This window comes from Perissodus microlepis, chromosome 16, assembly GCF_051167445.1.
Source record: "Perissodus microlepis isolate ML-2025 ecotype Zambia chromosome 16, ASM5116744v1, whole genome shotgun sequence".
Lineage (NCBI taxonomy): Eukaryota > Metazoa > Chordata > Actinopteri > Cichliformes > Cichlidae > Perissodus > Perissodus microlepis.
Window position 1 is genome coordinate 12,128,176 of NC_140476.1, and position 24,108 is coordinate 12,152,283.

The following is a 24,108-nucleotide window of genomic DNA, read 5'->3' on the forward strand; positions in this document are numbered from 1 at the left end:
TGCCTGTCTGTGTGCCATAGTGCAGCTGGAGAACCACACAGATGTAGTATGTCAGCACACTTTCAATGGAGCAGTGGTAGAAGACGCTCAGCAGCTCCTTCAGGTCCATTTTTCTGAGGATTCTCAGAAAGATTCTCAGACGCTGTTGGGCTTTCTTCAAAACCACAGAGGTGTTTGAGCTCCATTGGAGGTCTGGGTCTATGTGCACACCCAGGAACTTGAAACTGGAGACCCTTTCCACACACTCCCCATTGATGCTGACAGGCTGCAGCTCAGACTTCCACCTTCTAAAGTCAACTACCAGTTCTTTTGTCTTGGTGGTATTGAGGTCCAGCTTGTTGTCTACACACCAGTCTGACAGCCTCTGAACCTCAGCTCCGTTCGCCGTCTTGACCACACATCAACTTTCGGGTGAGCAGTTCTCAGTGCTTCACTGCAAATGTAATATAACTATACTTTTGTTATTCCTAAGCATTTTCGTCTGCATGCACACATGCAACAACTGAAAACATTTTATTTTTTCTACTTTTGGCATCCTTGCTTTACGATGTACTACATTCAAGTACGTGTAGAGTATAGATGACTTTCCAGCCTACATAAATTTTGCAAGGCATCCCAGCCTGTTTTAGAAATGACTATATCGGTCTGCTCTTTGTAGGTATTTCTCATGGTTGATAACCTGGTGCACCAGATGGTTTGTTACGGATAACCTTGGACTTTCTGGCAAGTTGTCCTTGGAAACTGTTTGTATGTTTGCGCAGATTTTTAAGATTTATTTTTTGGCTTTTTGCATTTATTAGATAGTGACAGTTGGAAGACAGGAAGGTAGGAAGAGCGAGAGGGGGACGACATGCTGTAAATGACCTGGGGCACTGCTGTGAATAAAAAGCCTTCAGTACAAGGAGCTTGCACACTATCAGCCTGACACGTTAGACACTTTATTTCAGATAAAATACTTATTTTTCTTTTAGATAAAATGTTGCAATAATACTCTGTATTGTTCATGCACTTGATTTACTTATAATACACTAGAGATCACTGGGTTATTGGTTGCGTGTTTTTTCTCATGAGCAGCCTATCACAGAATAAAAACAAATTTTAAAACTCTGACCAATTAAACACATGTCTGAGTTTCGTAATACTCTTAACAATGGAAGATCATGATGATCCCGTTCTTTGTTTCTTGCTTTTACTTCTCAGGCCCTCTACAGTGGCATGATGAGTGTTGATCAGATCCACCAGTTGACAGCCATAGATAAGTGGTTCCTCCACAAACTTCATGGAATAACAGAAGTGGAGCAACATCTTGCAAACTACAACAGGTAAAGCATGTAGAGTGTTTATTCAAGTAACTTGAACTTACTTAAATAGATATGTACATTTTGAGAAAAAAAAAAAAAGTAGATGTGCCGTCTATTTGTTTATGGGTGTGGATAGAAACATGAAAAACGGTGCCCACAAATTAGATAAGCCCCAGTCTCTTTCATTCTTTCTCAGGGTTCCTCGCGACTACCTTTCTCCCCCTCTTTCTCTTTCCTGTCCTTCTGCCCTTCAGCTCTTACCTGGACAGCCCAAATCCAAGCCTCTGTGAATTATCATTGCTCAGCCACAGGTTACCTGGTGCTTTCTTCCGACTCTGCTGTTTAATAATTAATGGCTGGCCGTTTGGTGGGCACCCACTGCTACAGCCTGACACACGGAGTGTTGTTGTAGTTTTCACTTCTTCTGGAGCAGGGGACATGGGGATGGGCAGAAAATGTTAGTCTGCTGCCAGACTGATGGAGTATGGTGCTGAGCACGGGTGGGCTTCATGCTCTGCTGCTTAGCAGTCTTTGTGTGCGTAAGATTTTTTTTTCCTCTAGACTGAAGGGTAATTATAATTAAATCATAAGGAAAAAATATAATACAACATATTTTAATCCTTATTTGTACACTGCATCACGTACTGCACGCTGTCTTATTTGGTCTGCTGGCTTAGTGAAAAAAGACGCACTGGCTGCATAATGTAACTCTGCAGTCCTCTAAGAAGGAGTCGGGCTCAGACAGAGAACATGTTGAGACTTCTGCAAAAGTTGCTACATTACGCATTATATGCTTTTATGCAATGGTGTTAACATTTCCAAAGAAAGCTTACTTTTGACCATTTGTTCTATTTTTCCAAAGTTGTTTGCACAAAAGTCAATATGAATGTAGTATTGAGTCCTTTTTTTTTTATTTATTTTTTTTATTGGTACTTGCATTTCTATAAATTAAAATTGCATCATGCTGCCATGGATACCTGGGTATAGATAAACCACAGACAGTCCCTAGCAATTTAATGCATTTTATGCACACAAATGTAAATGTAATAATTTAAAAGTTTAAACTTCAAGGGAAAGTGAGTTGGAAAACATAATGTGTGTTCATGTGTCTTTGCAATATGTCAGAATACATGGCAACTTTCTATTCACACATAGCCGCAATGGCTCCGGGCAAGTATATGGTGGAGTGTTTTATTTGTGCGCAATGGTCTATTCACATTGGTTCATGGCATGCGAGGGGCTTTCTTCATTCTTTAAACTGCTTTTCCAGACAAAATTGCTCACAACACAGCCAAGCTTTGGGATCAAATGTCTTTCCTTTGATTCTGACTTGCCGCTCCCCTTTCTTGGGTTTGTTATTTCTCAGCAAAGCCACGTGCAGTGGGAGTTAAAACACACTTGACATTTCCAATATTGTTACGCTATAAGGTTATAAATAATTCAGATAAGGAGCAGGGAGAAAAGGCAGTGTTTTACCAGGAAAATAGAATCCTTTATTGTCTCTACCTTGAGTTAAAGAAATACTGCTACATTTGCTTGTTGCTTTGTTGGTGGGAGTTGGATGATAAAGTCAATATCAACTTTATGGCAGCATAATCATCTGTTCAGTTTAACTCATTACTGAATCAGGAAGCAAATGGAAGTTTGCATACATCCTAAAAAGAATACTTTCAACACTTAGAATGTGGTGTTTTTTTTATATTATTTTTTTTTTTTAATGTGTGGAATGTTGTATTGTTTTAATAAAGTTTAATATTTTATCATGCACTGGAGCGGTTTTACCTACCTCCTCTGTCATTTTACTGCAGTAATGTTGCAATTATAGTTCATGTTTTAGCTGGCTAAAAAATTCAATACAACATGTAAACAAAACAAATTTAAAAGGGCCATTTTTCCTTGAGTACTTACTAATAACAGAATCCGTCACACTACCTTGGATCTTGTGATAAGCTAACAGAGTCATGGTAAAAAAAGTTCATTCTCTTTAAATTCTAAGGTTTTATGTGTCAGGACATAATTAGAATTCTTCCTGGACAGTTTTAAAATTGGGTAAATGCAACCTCAGATGAAATACAAATCCAAAAAGAAACTTATGAAGAAAATACTGAATAATACTAAATATATTACTTTGCCATTGCACATGATTATTGGTCATCATCAGGTGTGGCCGAATCTATGAAGTTTATAAAACTATAAATAAAACAGTTTATAAAACCTGTGGACAAACCTGTATGAAAGCAGTTTGCAGGTCTGGACCATTCAGGTGTGTGTTAACAAGGACAAAAGACATCAGCAATGATGTGAAAGAGTCACCTTTTGCTGCCCATCAATCTGGGAAGGGTTACGTGGCTGTTTGACATTCATTTTCTTACAGTGAGAAAGATTATTCACAGGTGGAAAACTATTTCAGCAAACAAAAAAAACAGTGGAGTGGACGTACTAGCAAATTCAAAGGTCAGACCGTGCAATGCTCAGAAAAACTGGAAAATACCCAAGAGCTGCATCCTAAGACTCTACGGGCCTCATTTAGCATGCTAAATGTTAAAGTTCATGACAGTACAATTAGGGGGGAAAAAAAAACTGAACAAGTATGGCTTTTTAGGGAGGGTTGCCAGGGGAAAGCCTCTTAAGTTTGCATGTAAACACACCACAAGACAAGGAACAATGTCCTTTTAGGAAATGAAACCAAAATGGAGATGTTTGTCTATAATGCACAGCATCACATGCAGAGAAAACAACAAAAAAAAAAAAAGCATATTGGTATAAACTGCTCATACCAGCTGTCAAGAGTAGTGGTAGAGGGCTGGTGATTAAGGTTTGTTTTGGAGTCACAGGACCTGGACATCCACGAGCACCTTTGTATACCAAAGTATTCTAGAGTCAATTATGACATCTATCGGACAGCTAAAGCTTGTATGAAACTGGTCATGCAAGAGAACAAGTTTGCCAAGCACACTAGCATATTTACAGAATGGCTGAAAAAGAAAAGGGTTGAGGTGTTATAATGGCCCAGATTCAACACTCAACCTGACTTAAATGGTGTTGTGGGACGTTAAGAGAGCTGTGCATAAACAAATACCCAAAAGCCCCTATGAACTGAAGTAACATGGTAAAGATGATGTGAGAGGAGAATGACGGAACGGACCACATCTTCCAAACTTTAACACTACGCAGCCGCGCCACAAACCACGCCCCGCAACAGATGAGTGGGCCAAAGTTTCTGCACAATGATGTGAGAGACTAGCAGTCACACAGAAAATGATTACTGACAGTTATTTCTGCTGAAGTTGGCTCTACAAACTATTGAAGCACGAGGTGTACTTATTATTTCTTATTTCTTTTTTCCCTCTGAATTTTGGTTTAGTGTTTGTCTACAATATGTTTTTTTTTTTTTTTTTGTTTTAATGTGTCATGATTTCACACATCTCAGGTTGCCTTTACCTCATCTTTAAGACCTGATATGGACTAAAGAGAATTTTTATGTCTTGATGTGTAAAACATTGCTATTGACAGATTATATACTGTTTTACCATCACAATAGGTAGTATGCCAACTGATATAAATTCTTTGATCAAAATCATTTTAAAAGGGGATTATTATTAAAGAGGATTTATTATATCAATAGAAAATTGATATGCAGTCTATCAGTGCAAGTAAATTGTGCAAGGCATGGTATCACTTAATAAGTAAAAATGTAAATAGGAATAAGACATCCTTTTTATTCCTTTGTCTTTCTCAGATGTCACTCTGTGTTGTATTCCTGATTGTGACTTTTCTGCACACAAACCACATACTTGCCTTACCACAATTCAGAATTCACCTTCCGATTCCCAACTTTATTCCCACTGCTATTTATCTGTGTAACCTTACAGCTCACGTGGAGGTTTTATTGATTCAAATGGGTTTTAAATGGCTGCACTTGCCAGCCCAATGCTCCCACAACTTTGCACCTTGTTTGTCAATTTGTTATTGATTGCTCTGAGGTGGACGCTTCCCTGTGGTCTCCGCTGCTGGGTAAGTGAGCTAGTCATGACCCACTTACTGGATTCACCTTCTTATTTCTATGGTTCTATGGACGTTTTCCTCTTTTTCTCATACTAATGTCTGGCATTTGCAGGGATTCACGTTTAAAATGTGTCAAACTGTGGGCAGTCTTTAAGATTCAGAATGGTTAGCAAAATTGCCTAATTACCACTGCGATTATCTTTTCCCACAGTGGCACAGTCCCCAAGGGGATGCTGCTAAAGGCCAAGCAGGACGGCTTCTCAGACCGGCAGGTTGGTCAGATTCTAGGCTGCAATGAGGGAGTAGCAAGAGAGCTGAGGCTCAATTATGGCATCAGACCTTGGGTCAAACAGGTGAGCATTACTGGGCTGATCCTTTTAGTAGAGACCAGATGGGCTCAGATAACTGACTCTGGCTAATCGATATACACACACCTCAACAGAAAACTATCCTCTGGCTACAAATATATTTAAAAGGGAAGCATAAAAAGTGCATATAGCGAGAGAGTCAGTAAAGTTGTCTTTGCATCTCAGTCTGTATTGACATGTCCTTTGTCCAAATTGTATTTCTTGAAGCAGGTGACTAAATTATTAACATCTGCAAATCCAATTCACCAGCGTGGCATGAAACATGTTTTTTACAGGGCCGGGACAACAGCAGAGTTCATAAGCGTAAAGGGATGAAGCTATATCAGCTTCAAAGGCTAACTTTTTAGTGGTCCAAATTTATTTTTATTTAATACATCATCAGCTAGTACATGTTCTGTCTTTAACCACATACTGAAGTTAATACACATGATAATCTTCTGCAAAGTGAATGTACTCATTATGCGGTATCGTGGTAAACCTCGTAAAAATGAGCAGTTGCCTAATTTCTTCGTTCTGGAGAGAGTCTCCAAATGTTCAGACTGGTGTACTCCCATTTCGGCCATTATGATTACGTTATAGAGTAGTAGTTGAGAGTAATCTTTTTTTTTTTTTTTTTTTTTTTTAATGCCCCATTTTTAACATTTTGTTTTCTCTCATCTTAGATTGACACTTTGGCTGCAGAGTACCCAGCAATGACCAACTACCTGTATTGTACTTACCACGGTCAGGTATGTGGTCTCGGAAAAACAAAGTCGTTTGTAAATATACAATTATTGAATGTATAAAATGGAATTACTGTATCTCTTACTATGTGATGCACACAGTTTGTTTGTTTGCCTATAAACTTTTTTCACTATCAGGAGTTGAATAGACAAAATGAACACACAGGAACATCTTAGGTTCTTATCTAAATCTGATATTATGATGTCATCATGTGGCCTGGTAGGCATCTACAAATGGGCTAAAATGACCCATTTGTAGCATTTATCCACCTTGAACACTTTGTAAAAGCACATCATTTTAATTAAAATTTTAAATCCACAAAAATATATAATTATATCACTATGTTGCCTAGCATCAACCTAACAATAGAATAAAATCACAGTCCAAACAATCCTGTAGCATGAGCAAACACTAGTATATTTACTAGTAAATGCTCATATTAATCCACTGGCTAACTTTCTTATTTGTTTTGAGAAGACAATGAAAGAAAATTTGGCAGCAAAATAAGGCTAAAACATGGTTTATGTATGCAAGAGTCTATCGTTGATTTGTCTGCTTTACTAGGAGCACGATCTGGACTTTAAAGACCAGGGAATTATGGTTCTTGGTTGTGGACCCTACCACATAGGTGAGTGTAATAATAAACAGTTTGTCTATTTATTTATTTATTTATTGCAATATGTGATAATAAAAATAGCACTATTACTTCTAAGATGTACATTTTTCATTATTTCTCTTGTGTCTAGTGTTTTTTACCCAGAAGGGATATAACTGAAACTTGCTGCATTTTGTTTCAAGTTAAAACTTTGTAGGATGAAATTAATTTTGAAATTGTGATCTTCCTTTGATGGCCAACCTATTTATCAACCATTTGACCACCAGGCAGCAGCGTTGAGTTTGACTGGTGTGCAGTGTCCAGCATCAGAGCCTTGAGACAAATGGGCAAGAAGACGGTTGTAGTAAACCACAACCCAGAGACGGTCAGCACAGACTTCGATGAGTGTGATCGCCTTTACTTTGAAGAACTGACCCTGGAACGCATTCTGGATATCACCCAGCAGGAGGTTAAAACACTACCGAACACGTGACTTTTTTCATTTGTGGAAATTCAAACAAAATACACATATTTCTCTACTTTTTGTAAACGAACAAATATTTTAATGCAATACAATTAAGACACTGTCCAAACCAAACATACTACAACTTTAAATGTTGAATTACTGAAAATACCAAAGATAAATGTACTGCCCTGCTTTGATCTGAAACTCTAAGCCTACCACAGCTCAGAGTGTTGAGGCAGTAGACCCTGGGCAGGTCACCAATATGTTAAAGGGTTTTGTCAATGAAAACGATTATATTCATATGTAAACTGTGGAATCTGATTTAAATATTGCATTGCAACCAATTTAAATTTCCCATAAACAGTTATATTGATTAAGTACATAATGCATATTTATTAAAGAAATCAATCTTGACAGCTATATCAAAGGCAGAGTGCACTCGTGGACTTAAATGTTTGCCCGATAATACTGGCAAGTAGATTTATAATCCGAGACCAGCACACAAGCACTCGTATAATGGCATAATAACTTCTCTGCACTGCTGAAGAATAATTCTTTATTGAAAAATATATAGAAATCAAACATTAGCAGCGTGACCGTGACTTATTACCATTGGACTACCCACAGAGTAGATCGCCGCAGTGTTGGGGGAAAAATACCTTCTCTGCTCAGAGTGGCATGGATGAAACATAACCACCACTGTCTGAATTTTCTCTTATTCTTATATATGAATTCAGAAAACGGTTAAGCAAGCAGCTTTGTCACTCTTTATGTGTCACACCAAATTTTTGCCTCAAAAACCAGCTTAACATAACTCTTTTAAATGGGGAAAAAATTGAATTGGCAGTGAATGGACATTTTTCTTTTGTAGTGTTGCGTGGGTTTGTTTTTTTTTTTTTATATATATTTCTAATATTTTTTAAGCATTTCTAGTATGTTTTTATATTTCTAAAATATCTGTTTCTGCTTTTTTTTTTTTTTTTTTTTTTTTTTTACATAATGCAACATTGCATAATGAAGATGTTTTGGGTTTTTTTTTGTTTGGTTTTTTTTTTGTTTTTTTGTGGGTTTTTTTTTTTTTGTTTTTTTTTTTTTGTTTTTTTTAAATGGTTATTTCTGGATTTATAGGTTGATCTATGATCCTACTCTTACTGTCCACATCTTCTAGTCATGAGTAACTGGGAAAAAAAAAAAAGATGGGTCATACAAGTGGTAAAGCTCGAGTTAGGGTGTGATGCTAGGTCTTTTAGGAACCTGGTCAGAGATGCTGCTGCTCCACATTACGAGGAAGAGCTGAGGTGGATTGAGAATCAGGACTAGGAAATCTTATCGGAGCTCACGTAGGTGATGTGTTTCAAGCATGCCTTACCATCAATAAACCTAGGGCAGTCTGAGGACACTATGGACTAACTTGGCCTTGGCAACTCCCAAGATGAGCTAGAAGCAGTGGCTAGGCAGGGGGAGATTTTTGGGGGCTCTGCGTAGACTCTTACCCCTGCAACCTGGACATGGAGAAGTGGTAAATGGTTGTTGGATTGATGATTTTATGAACAAAAACAAATGAACAGTGTATTGTGGACTTTTATAAATAAATTATTTGACAGTTAGCATTCTAAATGTAGCTCACTTCCATCTCCATATTTTTGTACTTGGAGTAAAAGTACTTTGCACGATTCTTAACTTTATATATCTTACTCTGAGCCTTATACAGCCCCTCATCCTGTCTGAAATGAGCCATTTTAGCTCCCATTTAAGCTAACGTTCTTCTGCTTCATTGCCCTTTTGCAAACAAACAATTTGAACAACAGGTGGACAGGGTTACTGTGTCCCTAGCAAGAGTGATGCGCCCTCCGCCAGAGCGATGTGCCTGAGATGCCTATATTAAGGATGTCCCGACTCTTTGATGTCATAAAGACTCAAAAGTAGGAAAGAGGAAAAACTGCTTGAAAACTTTAGGCTCACAGACCGACCTCTTCATTTGGCCGTGTGTAATGAGGAAAAGCATAATGGGTCCACTTTAAGGTTGCTGGAAGAACTGAAATGTGATTTCACATATATAACTAGGCTTGATTAGTATCATGCATATAATGATGCATTATTTTTGCTTTCTTTTGCAATTTTGTGTGTGTGTGTTAAGGTGACTCAGATGTTGTCAAAGAATATTCAAGGGCAACGTTTCCCTGCTATTTTCCGTGTATAGGTTTGTTGGCGCCTGTGTATTTATGTTGTGTTCTGTTTGTATACTTGCGTCCGCTGACTTTCCCTTGCAGGGGAAATGTAATCCAGTTAAAGTTGAGATGGGATCAGAGTGTGATTAAGTGTTTGTTTGTTCAAGGAGATAGCATTACCATCAATCCCTCTCTCACAGCTACAGTTTGTATATGTGTGTGTGATAAATATGGCATTAGAGCATGGAGATAAACCCTGGACAGGAGCAGGAGAGCAAGGCCATGAATAATGAAGAGATACAACCTGGCATTGCCATGGAAACAGCATCCCCCTTGGATCAGCTAGACAGGAAAAGGGGCTGCACGCTGTTATTAAAAGGAGCGCGTACACACACACACACTCTCACACATGCATCTTCCCTGGTGATAACTAAACCCATGGCACGACCAAGATCAACTCTTTGTGCTTGTCTCATATTTTCACTGTGATCAGAGGTCAGAATAATTGTATGTGGTTTCAGAATGTAGATCTTGGCTTATAGGGAGGGTTTCCCTCCTCCCGTCTTTTCTTCCTCTTCTTGTTTTAGTATTCTAGTTGATTTAGTGTCTGCTATCTTTTGCATTCTTCTTATTCTATTTACTCCTCTCCAGGGTTGCTCTGGCTGCATCGTATCAGTGGGAGGTCAGATTCCTAACAACCTAGCCGTCCCCTTGCACATGAGTGGGGTGAAGATTCTCGGGACGAGCCCCCTGCAGATCGACCGAGCTGAAGAGCGCTCAGTCTTCTCCAGTATCCTGGATGACCTCGAGGTTGCCCAAGCCCCATGGAGGGCCCTGAGCTCCCTGGTGAGAGGAAACTCACAAATTCTGAACTATTGATGTGACAAAGTTATATAGTAGTACAATGCTGGGATGCAGATTTTTCTCAGCAAACTCTTTACCTGTGGCCCAAGGATCAGTATTATACCATTAATTATTTCTGATAAAGGAAAAGAAAATCAAAATGTATTGAAAGAGGTTTTAATTTTGAGTTGGTGCTTATATATGAGACTTGCCCTAACACATAATGGCACTTCAAATACTAGTTAGCATTCTCAACTTTTTTTTTCCTTCAGTTTGTGTGGTACATGCTTTCTTATATTCGCCATCACAAAATGCAAGAGTGACATTTGCGACTTATCACTGCAGTTAACAATTTTGAGGCAAAGATTTTAAGGCAATATTTTGAGTCAAAGCATGTAAAGACATTTACCTGTATACATTGCTAGATTTATTACAGCTCTGCTGTGGAAAGTGTGTTAATATTGCAGCCATTTAAAAAGTTTTCAGAGTCAAAACATGGTGTAAAACAGTTCCTGGAGAAACTGTAACAAGGTTTTGCTTGTCAGCTGAGGCAGAGAACATAAAGTGATTGGAAATGTTATTTTGACAAGGTTCAGCCAAGTGATGTCTGCTCAGCTATGACAGCTGTATATTTTCTTTTAGAGTTTTGCTTCGTTTCTATAAGACGATCTTGATAGTTTACAGGGAACTCCTTCTATGAATATCAATCAGTGTTTGGATGAGAAATTTCGAAACTATGAAAAATATTAAGATCATCAAACCCCACACAGTTTACTGATGCACATATTTGACCATGGAAATACCTTTTTTCTGATTTATCAATTAGCATTATTTTTCATATTTAGAAAGAATTTTCTACACACATGCTTATTATTTGTAAAATATATTCCTTACAAAGGTACTATTCACTACTACGTGCATGTCTTTTTCTTGTAATTGGCTGGCTATACTCACTCCTGGCTCCATCTGAATGAAACACTGGCAGACTGCTCTGTGGAACATGCGGAGCACTGTGGAAATATGTCTGCAGTCGGTGCTAAAATGTCTCTTCCATTACCTTTGCTCTTGTATTCAGTTACCACTGAGGAGTGATTATCTAGTTCACACACACAGATAGAGTTCCTTCTCTCCAAGGTTTGCGTATATTCTATATTCATGCCAGTCTTTGAGAAACGGTTTGTTTTTAATTGGCTGGAATAACTCCAGGAGAGCCTCAGGGAGATGGTTCTTGCATCTCTGGGAAGCTATTTTCTGTTTGGTAAATGGTACTTCACCTGGTGAGTGAACAGTGGGTAATGATAGAGAGAGAAAAAGGCCAGACATGCAGTGAAACAGAATAGAGAGAACGATGATGATAATGATGATGAGGAGGAGGAGGAGGAGGAGGACATTCAGCCTTGCTTTTGCTTCTAGACTCTGTCCACAACTCCTACAATTTCTTCGTTCACTCTTTTCATGACAGAGGGGAGGGTTCAAAAGGGAGATGAATGTAAGCCCCATGCTTTTTCACTCTTGGAGCATTTATCTTCCCCCTTGTATTTGCTTGATTTGTTCTGTTCTTCGCAGATATGGGAGTACACCCTTTGTTCATGAGACACTAGTATAATGTGTGTTTTTGAACTGAGAAAAGGTAAAACAGGGGCTTGCTGTATAAAAGATTTAAGAGGATGAGCACAAGAATTCCTTGTTTTGATATTTAGTCTTTTATCTGATGTGTCTGTAATCAATAAGCTTTCTTATTGCAACAACAACCACAACAACATAGTAGTTACACAAGTCAGATGAATCTAGGTATTATTAAATGTACTTTGATACTCTGGTTAAACTGTCATGTCTGGACTAAATATTCTCCCTCATTTAGAGTTTTTAACACTGTTAACACATTTTAGTATGTTAAAGGAATAAAATATTTTTTCACTGTGTCCTCCAAAACCGATGTATTTGTAATTTACACAGATGTCCTAAACAGCTAATATGCAGAACCTTTCAGAACTTTGATTCTATAAAAAGCAAAATTGCACTGGATGTTGATGAACGTTTGCATTTGAAAGCACCTGTCCAACTTTATATTAGCAACCCCAACCCTTCCCCTAATATCAACTGGATTTTAAAACCTTTGTTTCAATTAAAGTTGTTTACTACAAAATGTAAAATTGCAGAAATGGAAAAAAAATCCCACTTCAGTTGACAGATGTGTTTTTCTAAAATTTTAGTGCAGTGTCACTGGAGCTTCAAGATGCACATTTATATGTGGAGCTCCGAGTTGTGGCAGCTTATTCCCTTTGATTTCTGGCCCAACTATAATACGTCTGCTGTGCACTTCTGTCTCCTCACAGGAAGACGCGTTTGCCTTCGCTAACCAGGTGGGGTATCCCTGTCTGCTGAGGCCCTCCTATGTTCTGAGGTAGGTTTTAATATATCATAACAACCAGACTAATCTCGTTTCCCATCACGAAGGTTGGGGTAGTTCAGATTCTCTTATTCCATCAGCAGTCTCTTAACTGTAAATGTTGCATATTAATCCTTAATACTTTAAAATATATAGATATTTTTAGATAATTTGCTTCATCTTTTTCCAAAAAATATACTGTCGTGGCCTGCAAGTATAAAATCTAATCAGAATTTATCTTGTGCCACGTTTCTGTCCTAAATAAATACACACTAAGTGCACCCTTGGTTTTACTGAGACTTGAGAGGGAAATCAATGGAATTTCTTAACAGCTAATTCACAGCGTAATTACTAGATGAATAAAACACATTTTAAGTTATGATGATTAATGAACTTCATTCACTCAAACGCTGCTTCAGTCATGCAGTGACACTTCTGTCCAGAAGGTGTCATGATGGCACCCTGGATTCGGCAGGCAGTCTGCTGTCACCGAAAACGTATGTTTCTACATTCAAGCTGTGATGTTGTTTTAAACAGGATTTGTCTGTTCAGTGCAGGGGACTGTGGGAAACCCATGAGTTTTGTGCACGAGGCAATATTAATGTAATTCAGTCAAGTGATATGTACCAGTATTAAAGTGTGCTTCTGTTTGATGTTGAAGGAACTATAATCATACCGTTTATGATCGAATGAAATGAATAATAATCCACATACAGTGACTTCTGTTGAATACCAGTGGAGTGGAAGCTCCTCTCTTCTCCGTAGCATCAGTGTTCGATGAACTCATCCTGATCTTTAGCATCCCTACAGCTTTTTTTCACTTTTTTCCCTCTGACATGCTTGCTAATATATTTTGAGTGTTCTGCTCAGCCTCAGTACATATGCAGAGATACTCACAGATTTATACACTAAACACTCTCATCCTTGTCGGAATAATACTTCAGTTTTCTGTAGAAGTAAAATGTGCACACGAACAACAAAAGTGATACTATTTGCATATTTAACTTAATCTTTCCATTTAGTTGTGTAAACATTTCCTTAGTATTGTTACTGCTGTGACAAGCAAAGCAGACTTTAAACTAGTCTGTAGTTTTACCATTTTATGAAGGTCGCGTCTTTTAAACATGCATCTGAGATGTGAGTCCAGAGCAGAAAGATTGAGACATCGTCTCATTCTTTGCTTTTAACAAATGCTGCAAAAGCTTTTCTTGAAAATACCAAGTGCAAATGCAAAGTCCTGAAGATTTGCTACGCGTGTGAAATATCATCTGTGTGGGTGAGTTACCATAGTCGCTTTTATTAGTGGGGGAGAGGGGACAAAAAAGCATCAAGTGAGTTTATTGCATTCCAGTTGTTTAATAAGTGTCTGATATGGTGAAATGTCTCTGACTGGGAGCCAGTTGGAAGTCTTGGAAGTTGAAATCCCATCAGAATGTGAAAGTAAACAAACGAGGGTTTACAACTGAGCACCTAATTAATACTTTCTCAGAAATACTAAAACAGACCTTAAAGAAATAACTGAAATGTCTGTTTGCTGGACTGAGTTTTTGGCATTTTCCAACTGGCCAACCCTAACTAACTTATTGTCTGTCAGACATTAGGATCATTTTACATCAGGCATGTGGCCATTTTAGGGGGTTTAAATAGAATGCTGACTTTTGATTTTGGCCAACACTGGACACATAAGCCATCGAGTTTTAACTCAGCAGCACTTACACAGCACGCTGAACAGCTTTAATCTTAATGGCTGGATACATTTGAATGTTCTGAGAATAGTGAGGCAAAAACTAGATGGCATCTGAGTCAGTTATATGCCTTCATTTAAATGTGATATAAATATATCACTGGTTTCCTGAATGAAGGGTCAGTTTTGTGTTGGGGTTTAGACATACAGTATATCTGCCTCTAAGCTACAGAGAGCTAAGGTATAAAGCTCTGACCCAAGCATGAGGCCTTCCTTCGTCCTGTTTCACTCAACCATGCTTTTTCTATCAGGAGGATAGCCCAGCTAGCAGTCTAAAATCAAAAACAACAACCACAACAAAACTAGCCTAAATCCATTGTTTTTTAATGATGAAGATCTGAACTCATTTTCTAGAGCCTGGAGTGCTTTTCGACCTAAATAGCTGTTCTTCTCCCAGTCTCTCTCGCTCCCTCGCTTCTTATTTCAACTGTTTCCAGACCTTGTTCCTGATGGTAATAGTGATGCAATGGAGAGATAATGAGTGTTTTTGAACAATCATTTGAAGCTTGTATGTTCTCCTCTTTTGCTTGTTTCTCATCCTCTCCTGTGCCCTTTTGATTTCCCTTCCTCACTCTCTCTCCCTCGCCTGCATCGTGCCAGTGGCTCTGCTATGAACGTTGTGTACGGTGAAGAGGAGATGAAACGCTTCTTGGAAGAGGCTGCACACGTGTCCCAGGTGAGCTCACTCTTAACTGTGTGTACTTACCTGCACCTGCAAAAGAGACATATTGCGATAAAACTCTCTAATGTCTCACCCCTACTTATTTTTTTTTTTTTTTTCTACTGGTCCCTCTGTCTCTGTCTAGCACATACAATCACATTAATTTTGCACAAAGTTGTCCCTTTGCTTTCAATTAACTAATGCTACCAGCTGGCAACGGCTGTTGACTAGTATTATGTGCCCATCTCTACTCCACTGAACACCTAGGCAGCTTGGAGGCAGTTGGCCCCTCCAAGGGCCTTTGCTTAGGGCTATATGCGTACACACATGCACATTTTACACCTTCAGAGCACCAAAGCAAACCTTTTCATGGCATTTTAATAGACTTGGAACAAGGCAATAATCACAGCCTCTTGTAGTTAAAAGCAAAATAAGGAAAAATGTGTGCAAAAATAGAAATATCTTATCTGCATACATGGATGAACTTAAGCTACGGGGATCAGGTGTTCAGTCTGCTGTGTCGCCTGATGCTGATGGTGGCCAGGGAAGTGGACGCTGTATGCAATGTGTTAGGGACCTGAAGCATGGCAAGAGGGTACACATCCATGCCTGGCTAAAAACAAACCCTAGTCAGCCAAATCTCTCCAGCAACATTATTGTTGTGCTGTTCATTGACTGCCTGTTCTTCAATGTGACTGACAAGAAGTTGAAATTACGGTGTATAAAAGAAAAATGCAACACCTGGGCAGTGTCACCTCTTTTTCTTATGTTTGAATGAGGCAGACCAGATGTTACAGTGACTCGCCATCACCTCTTCGGGGTACAATGTGGTGTAATGTAATGGCACATGGCTAGCTGTTAACAAAAGTAATTGCCATAACCCACTGTGCACTGCTTTCTCAAGTGATGGCAAAAAATGGTAAAGCATTTAGGAGAAGAGAGACTTTCCTCAGAACTGGGTAGAATCCAAAAACTAAAATTACGTTGATGTTGGCACTAGGCCAGAAACTGAAAAGTTCTCTTCATAAGATTCATATCTTCTCAATATGAATATACACAACTGAGTTTTGTTTTTCCCCCACAAATGAATAACCTTGCTTGTGACTCTCTTTCAGGAGCATCCAGTTGTCATCACCAAATTCATACGTGGTGCCAGGGAGGTGGAGGTAGATGCTGTGGCCAAGAATGGCAAGGTGGCTTACTCTACAAAGGCATTACTGGCAATACAGGCTAAATATACAACATGTGCTAAGTGTTTAATTATGACGTTCTTGCAGTGCTCACACAAAGTACCAGACTATTTAAACAGTGTGTGGCATTGTTTAAAATATGACCTGTCCTAATGTTCTGGACTCTGTTTTTTTATTTATATTGACAGTACTTTTTTTTAACATATATTCATTTATAGTATTCACAACATTGTTATTCGTCTCTATAGCCTGGCATTATTCAGTCTTCCATTATTCCTTAGTTTAAACTGAGGGGTAGGACAGATATTGAGCTTAGAAGAAAAATAAAGTGGAGCTAATCTCATTCATCTTGTATGAAAAACATCACAGCCCAGATGGATCTGATGGAAGAATGGAATATATTAAAACCAAAGTACAGGAAAATGGTGGTACTAAATTATTTTTTCTATTTAGATTGGATCAGTTAAGGATACTTTTAAATGATTCTGCTTCAACATACTGACTTTTAAATCTGACAGTTCACACAGATTTAGTTTTCCATTGCTTTGTTACTGGATTGAACTGCTGTTGTTGTATGACATGCACATACAATAACTATGCACAACTTAGCTTGTTCCAATGACTGCTTGAAGGAAAACTCTAATTCAAAGTGCAGTCCAGTTAATACAATATCAGAAAGGTCAGTTATGCACTGGATGTACACCTTGTTAGTACTGTGTCAGACCCCCTTTTTGCCTTCAGAACAGCCTTAATTCTTCATGGCATCAATTTAACAGTGTTGTGGAAACATTCCTCAGCTGCAGATTTGTGTGCAGCCAACAAATCTTCTACCACATCCCAAAGGTGGTCTATTGGATTGAGATCTGTTGAGTATAGAGGCCGTGAACTCATTACGTTGTTCAAGAAGCCAGTTTAAGTTGATTTGAGATCTGTGACATGGTGCATTATCTTGCTGGAAGCAGTAATCAGGTAAACAGTGGTCATAAAGGAAACTGTCAATAAGAAACATTTACGTAGGTTGTAGCGGTTAAACAATATTTAGCTGGTACTACGGTGTGTGGCAAGTGCGGATCGATATTGAAATATCGATTCTTCCGATACCAGTAATTTATGTTCTAGAATCGATTCTCATATTAAAATATCAATATTTTAGTACTTTGGGGTAAATTTGTAGTTTATCATTAACAGGAACACAATGGAAAGAAACTATATCATTCGGATCATCTAAATTGGAAGGAACTACTTCCTCTTACGCCTTTCATAGTCATATGCGAAATACGGCCGTATAAATGTGTCGCAGCCCCTTGGCGTGCACACTCACAACAATAGCTGAGTCATGCGTGGACATATTTTACCTCCACAAACAGCCAAGACGCAGTTTGCGATACATGTGGCAAGACAGTGAGGTGTTGTGGCAACACCACTAACCTTGTCAAACACCTCAGAGTAAATCATATCACAGAATATGACGAGCGTATGTTGAGGCGAACTGAAGAGGAGGAGAGAGACAGGTGCTGCTAGGGCGAGACAGACGTCTCTCACGGAGTCCTTCAGTGCTGCAGGCAGGCAAGGTGTTCAAATAGGCACAACTTCAAGTTTTGTTTTTTTTGTTTTTTTATTTCTATATGATAATTCTGCATTATTAAGCAATAAGAACAAGTAGTCTGATGTCCTGTAATCATTGTGAAGCTATATATTATTTTTACAATTACATATTACAATTATATATGAAATATAATGAAACAGTTTTTGTAATATAATACATTTTATTTATAGGCGCCTTTCAGACCCTCAAGGTCACCTTACAGTAGCACGTAAACAATACCATAAAAACATAAGAAAAATGTGTATATGTAGCAAACACGGTAGATACAATTTAGACATAAACAGTCAAAAGTATAAAAGCAAATATAAAACTGAGCAAGGTAAAAATGGCCTAAGACAGATCAGGTGTATGCAATTCTAAACAGATGGGTTTTGAGTAGTGATTTAAAAGTGGTGAGACAGTGTGTGGTCCGTAGAGCAAGTGGAAGTGCATTCCAAAGTCTCGGGGCAGAACAACTAAAGGCTCTGAGTCCCATGGTAGTCAGGCGAACAGGTGGAACTGACAGAAGGGAAGCTGAAGAAGAGCGGAGTGTGCGAGGGGGTGAGTATGTATGGAGAAGATTGGATAGATATGGAGGAGCAAAGTTATGAAGCGCTTTGAAAGTGAGAAGCAGGATCTTGAAATTGACACGGAGGTGAATTGGGAGCCAATGGAGCTGTTTAAGAACAGGTGTTATATGTTCAGTGGATCTAGTTCTGGAAATAATACGAGCAGCTGTATTTTGAACCAACTGCAGTTTATGGAGGGATTTATGAGGTAAACCATAGAGAAGAGAATTACAGTAATCCAGACGAGATGTGACAAGAGCATTGACAAGTATGGCGGTACTGTGTGGTGTGAGTGAGGGACGAAGACGGTTAATATTACGGAGATGAAAGTAGGAAGACCGAGTGATATTATTTATATGTGCTGTGAAGGACAGAGTGCTATCGAGAATGACACCAAGACTCTTAACCTGAGGGGAGGGTGTGACAACAGAGTTATCAATGTCGGTTTTGATCTGGTGCCTATTAAAATGAATTCTGTTTTATTGCCAGTAAGTTTAAGAAAGTTGTGAGTAAACCAGACCTTGATTTCACTTAAACAGTCAGAAATGGATGTGGGTGGGAGAGTAGCTGTGGGTTTGGAGGATAGGTAGAGCTGGGTGTCATCTGCGTAGCAGTGAAACTGGATGTTATGCTTCCTAAAAATATTACCTAGGGGTAGGAGATAGATGATAAAAAGTAAAGGACCCAGGACAGAGCCTTGGGGTACACCGGAATTAACTGGAGTAGATGCTGATCTGTGAGGGAGTAATTGAACAAACTGTGAGCGGCCAGAGAGATAAGAAGTAAACCAGGCGAGTACTGTACCATTGATGCCAATAGATGCTAATCTGTGAAGGAGGATGCGGTGGGAGATGGTATCGAAAGCTGCTGTAAGGTCAAGGAGAATGAGGATGGATATAAGTCCAGAATCAGCTGCAAGCAAAAGATCATTGGTGATTTTTACTAGGGCTGTTTCTGTACTGTAACATGAACGGAAGCTGGACTGAAACTGTTCGTACAAGTTATTTCCAATGAGATGATGATGATGAACCTGTGCAGCCACTATCTTTTCAAGAATTTTTGCTAGGAAAGGGAGATTTGAAATTGGCCTGAAATTATTTAGATTGGAGGGATCTGAACCATTCTTTTTCAGTATTAGAGTTATTATTGCAGTTTTAAGAGAAGAAGGAACAGAACCAGATATGAGAGGAGTGTACGATATTAGCAATCAGTGGGGCAAGAGACGGGAATGAGAGTTTAACAAGATTTGTCGGCAGTGGATCAAGTTTACGTGATGATGACTTTAAGTTAGTAATTATGGAAGATAGCTGAGTTATTGTGGGAAGTTCAAAATTGGATAGAGAGGATGACAGCTGAGAAGGACAAAAAATGCAGATAGAACAATTGACCATTTCACAGTACGAGGGCAATTGTTGATGAAGATTCTCAATCTTGGTGTAAAAAATAAATAAATAAATAAAAAATAAAAAAATCCATAAATTTGTTGCAAACGGTGGCAAAGGTATCTGGGGGTTTAACAATATTATGCAATGTAGAAAACAAAGTGCGAGTGCTTCCTTCAGCAGATTCAATAACAGGTGTAGTAAGCAGATTTAGCATGATGAATAGCTTCTTTATAGTGTTGTATATGACTGAGATACATGTCCTTGTGAATAGTAAGTCCTGTTTTCCTGGAGAGACGTTCTAGGCGGCGTCCAGTAGCTTTAAGTTGGCGAAGTTCAGATGAGTACCATGGCGCAGAGCGAGAGAAAGAAACAGTTCGAGTTTTTTGGGGAGCCAAGGTATCTAAGAGGTTGATAAGTTCATTGTTATAGTGAGATACCAGGTCGTCTATGGAAGCTGAGGCATCAATGGTAGGTAAGTTATTAATGCCATGGGAAAGAGCTGATAGATCAATGCCCCTAATATTTCTAAAAGTAATTGAGCGGTTTTGTTTATTTTTGTATAGTGGGAAACTAGCATTGAATAAAACGAATTTATGGTCTGAAAAAGGCATGTCCAAACCAGCACAATTCTTAGGGGTGACACCAATACAGCAAACAAGATCCAAAATGTGTCCTTTGGAGTGTGTGGGAAAGTATCAGTATCGTCGATACCGCCCTGAATTTTACTTGGTATTGGATCGGAAAGGAAATCAGTGGTATCGCACATCACTAAATATTACCCCGCCACCAGCCTGTAACATTAATACAAGGCAGGATGGATCCATGCTTTCATGTTGTTTATGGCAACATGACCCTACCATTTAAGCAACATTTTTCTAATCTTGAACAGTGCTGTCCAGTTTTGGTGAGTCTGTGAAATGCATTGTTAGTTTTCTGTTCTTAACCGGTGGGAAGCTACTGTGGTCTTCTGCAGTTGTGCATTCAACCATGCTCTTCTGCAAACCTACGGTGTAACAAGTGGTTATTTCAGTTGCTTTTAATTTATCAGCTCTAAGAGTTAGTGTGAGCAAAAGTTGCTTTTTGTAGCCATTGTTTAGAAGACAATATTCCAGAGAACTGTTGCTCACCTGATATTTTTTTCTTCAGACCATTTGTCCTGCAGGTTTTAGATCTCACCCTGGGTCAACACACCTGAATCCATTCTCATTCCCAGGCCTCCGAAGAACTCCAAGACATGTTGAGGAGGTCATTTAGCAATTTAAATCAGCTGTGTTGGATCAAGGACACATCTAAAACCTGCAGGACACCAGCCCTCGAGGCCTGGAGTGCATGTTTCTCTAATGCATTTACCTAATCAAAAACAAAAACATTGACCTGCATATTCTGTAACTTTTCATATCATATTATTCTGAGTGTTCACTGAAGTGATCATCTCCTTCATGCTGATGCCAACTTGCCCGCACCTTATTTAATATGGTAATTTGACTGTATAGGGGTGAAGCTAGAGGAGATGAATACAAGCAATTTGGCTTGAAAAGATTTTTTTTTTTTTTTTTTTTTTTTTTTGAATTACCACTGTGAGTGGAGAAATGGATCCACAATGCATGACGTCACCCCATTCAAAGTAAACTTAAGCGTGAGCGTTGACCTCTGACACCTACATATGAATCTGACCTTGCAGACGAAAACACTACATAGTGCTACAGTAATTTCACATTAAAGTACAAGCTGGTGGTCTAACTTTTTAATTCTTGTATAACTGTATCTGCAGTTTAAGCTGCAGTAGGCGAAGGAGCCACCAAGGTAATTGTCCTGAACGCCTTGTCTATTTTTCTATTGTTTAGACTGTGAGAGTCATTTCAAGGGTGTCATTTTGAACGTGGGCTCTTCAGTTGTATGGTAGATTTTCTCACTCTGCTTTCTCTGAATACAGACCCTCCTTTATCTTCAGTATCACATTAACAAGCTGTCCATTCATTGAATACCAAACAGGACTCATTACTTGAAGCTAGACTGTGTGCGTATGTGTGGGGGAGAGTAAAAAAGTCAGAGATAATACGTATTAATTACAGGCTCTATCTGAAGAGTGTTAATGAATGCCGTGGTTAGCAGCAGTTTAAATGAGCTAATGACACGGCAGCTCATTTACAGACCCGCACACGCACTCACACACATACAGAGTGGCTTGGCAATATAGATCTTCTTTCCTTTGGGTGAAATTTTGGAAGTTATTCAGACATTGTTTCAACAAATACAAGGCCTTTGTCTTAAACAGTGTTGACCTTGCTGAATTTATTTGTTTCTCCCACATGCACAATGCAGCAGTCGTCATCGTCAAGGTGGCTCCCTGTACGTTGATGCTACTGTTTTCTGTTGTGGCATACTGTATGTATGAAAACATTAAATCTGGAGGCGATTTTTCTTTAAATTTGGAAACTTTCTCTTGGTCAACAGACCAAGGCTGTGAAAGGAGTGTTTGCCTCGAACAGACATTTGTGTCATATTAGAGCTGTGAGCTGCTTGCAAATGTTATTCTGTGCCCAGTTTACTCCGTTAATGTTTCTGCATGCGTTCGGGTGTGTCTTTTTAGGTTTTGGTTCATGCCATAACAGAGCATGTGGAAGATGCCGGGGTGCACTCTGGAGATGCTACCCTAATGCTGCCAACCCAGACCATTAGCCAAGGGGCACAGGAAAAGGTCAGTTAAGTCAACTTAAAGTTGACACGGTGCACATTGCATATTCCCTTGTAGAAAGTGTCCAGTGTGTTATAGACACACAAAAAATGACATATAAAGAAATTATTCAGTGTTCAACAAATTTCCAGATTGAGACCATAATTCAAATAGTTTAAGAAACAGTGTACAAAACAGTCGATCATCTGTTGATTTTTTTTTTTTATGATATTTATTTAAAGCTAGTTTCACATTTATAGCTAAGTGAGGGGGGATGTGCCTTGGAATATTATATTCTTTTGTACTAATTACTTTAAGTCCTGCAGTTTTAGGTACAAAATGAGCTTTTCATGTGTGTCTCTTGCTTTAGGGTCAGAGGTCCCCAACCTTTTTTGCGCCACGGACCGGTTAATGCCCGACAATATTTTCACGGACCGGCCTTTAAGGTGTCGCGGATAAATACAACAAAATAAAACTAGTACTGGTACCGAAAAAAAAAGACGATTTATTCATAACACACGTGAAAAGACCCAGGAAAACAGAGTTAAAGATAAAAACGATAACAAAATAACGCTGAAAACCGATAAAAACACTGAAAACCATACATTTCACACCTGAGCCTCAACTCTCGCGGCCCGGTACCAAACGACTCACGGACCGGTACCGGTCCGAGGCCCGGGGGTTGGGGACCGCTGCTTTAGGTCTTTTTCAGCCCCATGCACATGTCGTTATGTTAGAACCAGACCTGGTACTGCCATCCCTGTTTGTTGTTACAAACACAACAGTGTGAATAAGCAGAAAACGCAACCAATCAATAAAATGTATCCTGATGAAAAGGGTGCATCTGTCCATTAAAAAATAAATAAATAAAAAAAATTTAAAAAAGGAGGAGGAAATCAAAACTGGCAGAATGGAAAGCAGCTTTAGTGATTCAAACTGGGTTTTTTTTCTTAATCCATGTTGAGTAAGCAGTTTACCTTGCACTTTATGCTTTTAATATGTTCTCCATTTGTGTTCAAACTGAAACAGTCTTATTTGATTTTTAAGTGTGTGGTTTTTTTCCCTTCGTCTTCTCCTTCTTCTTCTTTTAGGTTAAAATTGCCACCCGAAAAATCGCGCACGCATTTGAAATTTCTGGGCCATTTAACACTCAATTTCTGGTTAAAGGCAATGATGTCATGGTAGGTATATCTCTGTGTGTGTGACTAAAAAGACAGATTAACATTTTCACACCTGGTTTCAGCTAATGCAATTCACTCACAAAATGAAATCCCCTGTTGTTTAAAATGGTTGGCAAAGCTGGCCGAATTAATAATCAACCTTTCCTTCAGCTTTGGTGTTCAGCCACAGCGCACATGCACGCCCACTATTTGTGTGTGTGTGTGTGTGTGTGTATCTAATCTGGCCATTTGTATAGTATATTTATGCATTTGTAATCTATA

At 38.8% G+C, this 24,108-nt stretch overlaps 1 protein-coding gene across 1 annotated transcript in view; it reads left to right on the forward strand.

Annotated features, from left to right (window-relative positions):
* Positions 1–24,108, forward strand: part of cps1 (carbamoyl-phosphate synthase 1, mitochondrial) — a 62,155-nt gene that overhangs the window by 15,922 nt on the left and 22,125 nt on the right. The window contains exons 21-31 of the mRNA XM_084908152.1: positions 1,201–1,322; positions 5,518–5,659; positions 6,337–6,402; positions 6,962–7,025; positions 7,280–7,461; positions 10,278–10,472; positions 12,806–12,873; positions 15,203–15,278; positions 16,379–16,456; positions 22,583–22,690; positions 23,758–23,847. Of these exons, the coding sequence (XP_084764278.1) occupies positions 1,201–1,322; positions 5,518–5,659; positions 6,337–6,402; positions 6,962–7,025; positions 7,280–7,461; positions 10,278–10,472; positions 12,806–12,873; positions 15,203–15,278; positions 16,379–16,456; positions 22,583–22,690; positions 23,758–23,847 (1,191 nt within the window). The remainder of the gene's footprint in view (positions 1–1,200; positions 1,323–5,517; positions 5,660–6,336; positions 6,403–6,961; positions 7,026–7,279; positions 7,462–10,277; positions 10,473–12,805; positions 12,874–15,202; positions 15,279–16,378; positions 16,457–22,582; positions 22,691–23,757; positions 23,848–24,108) is intronic.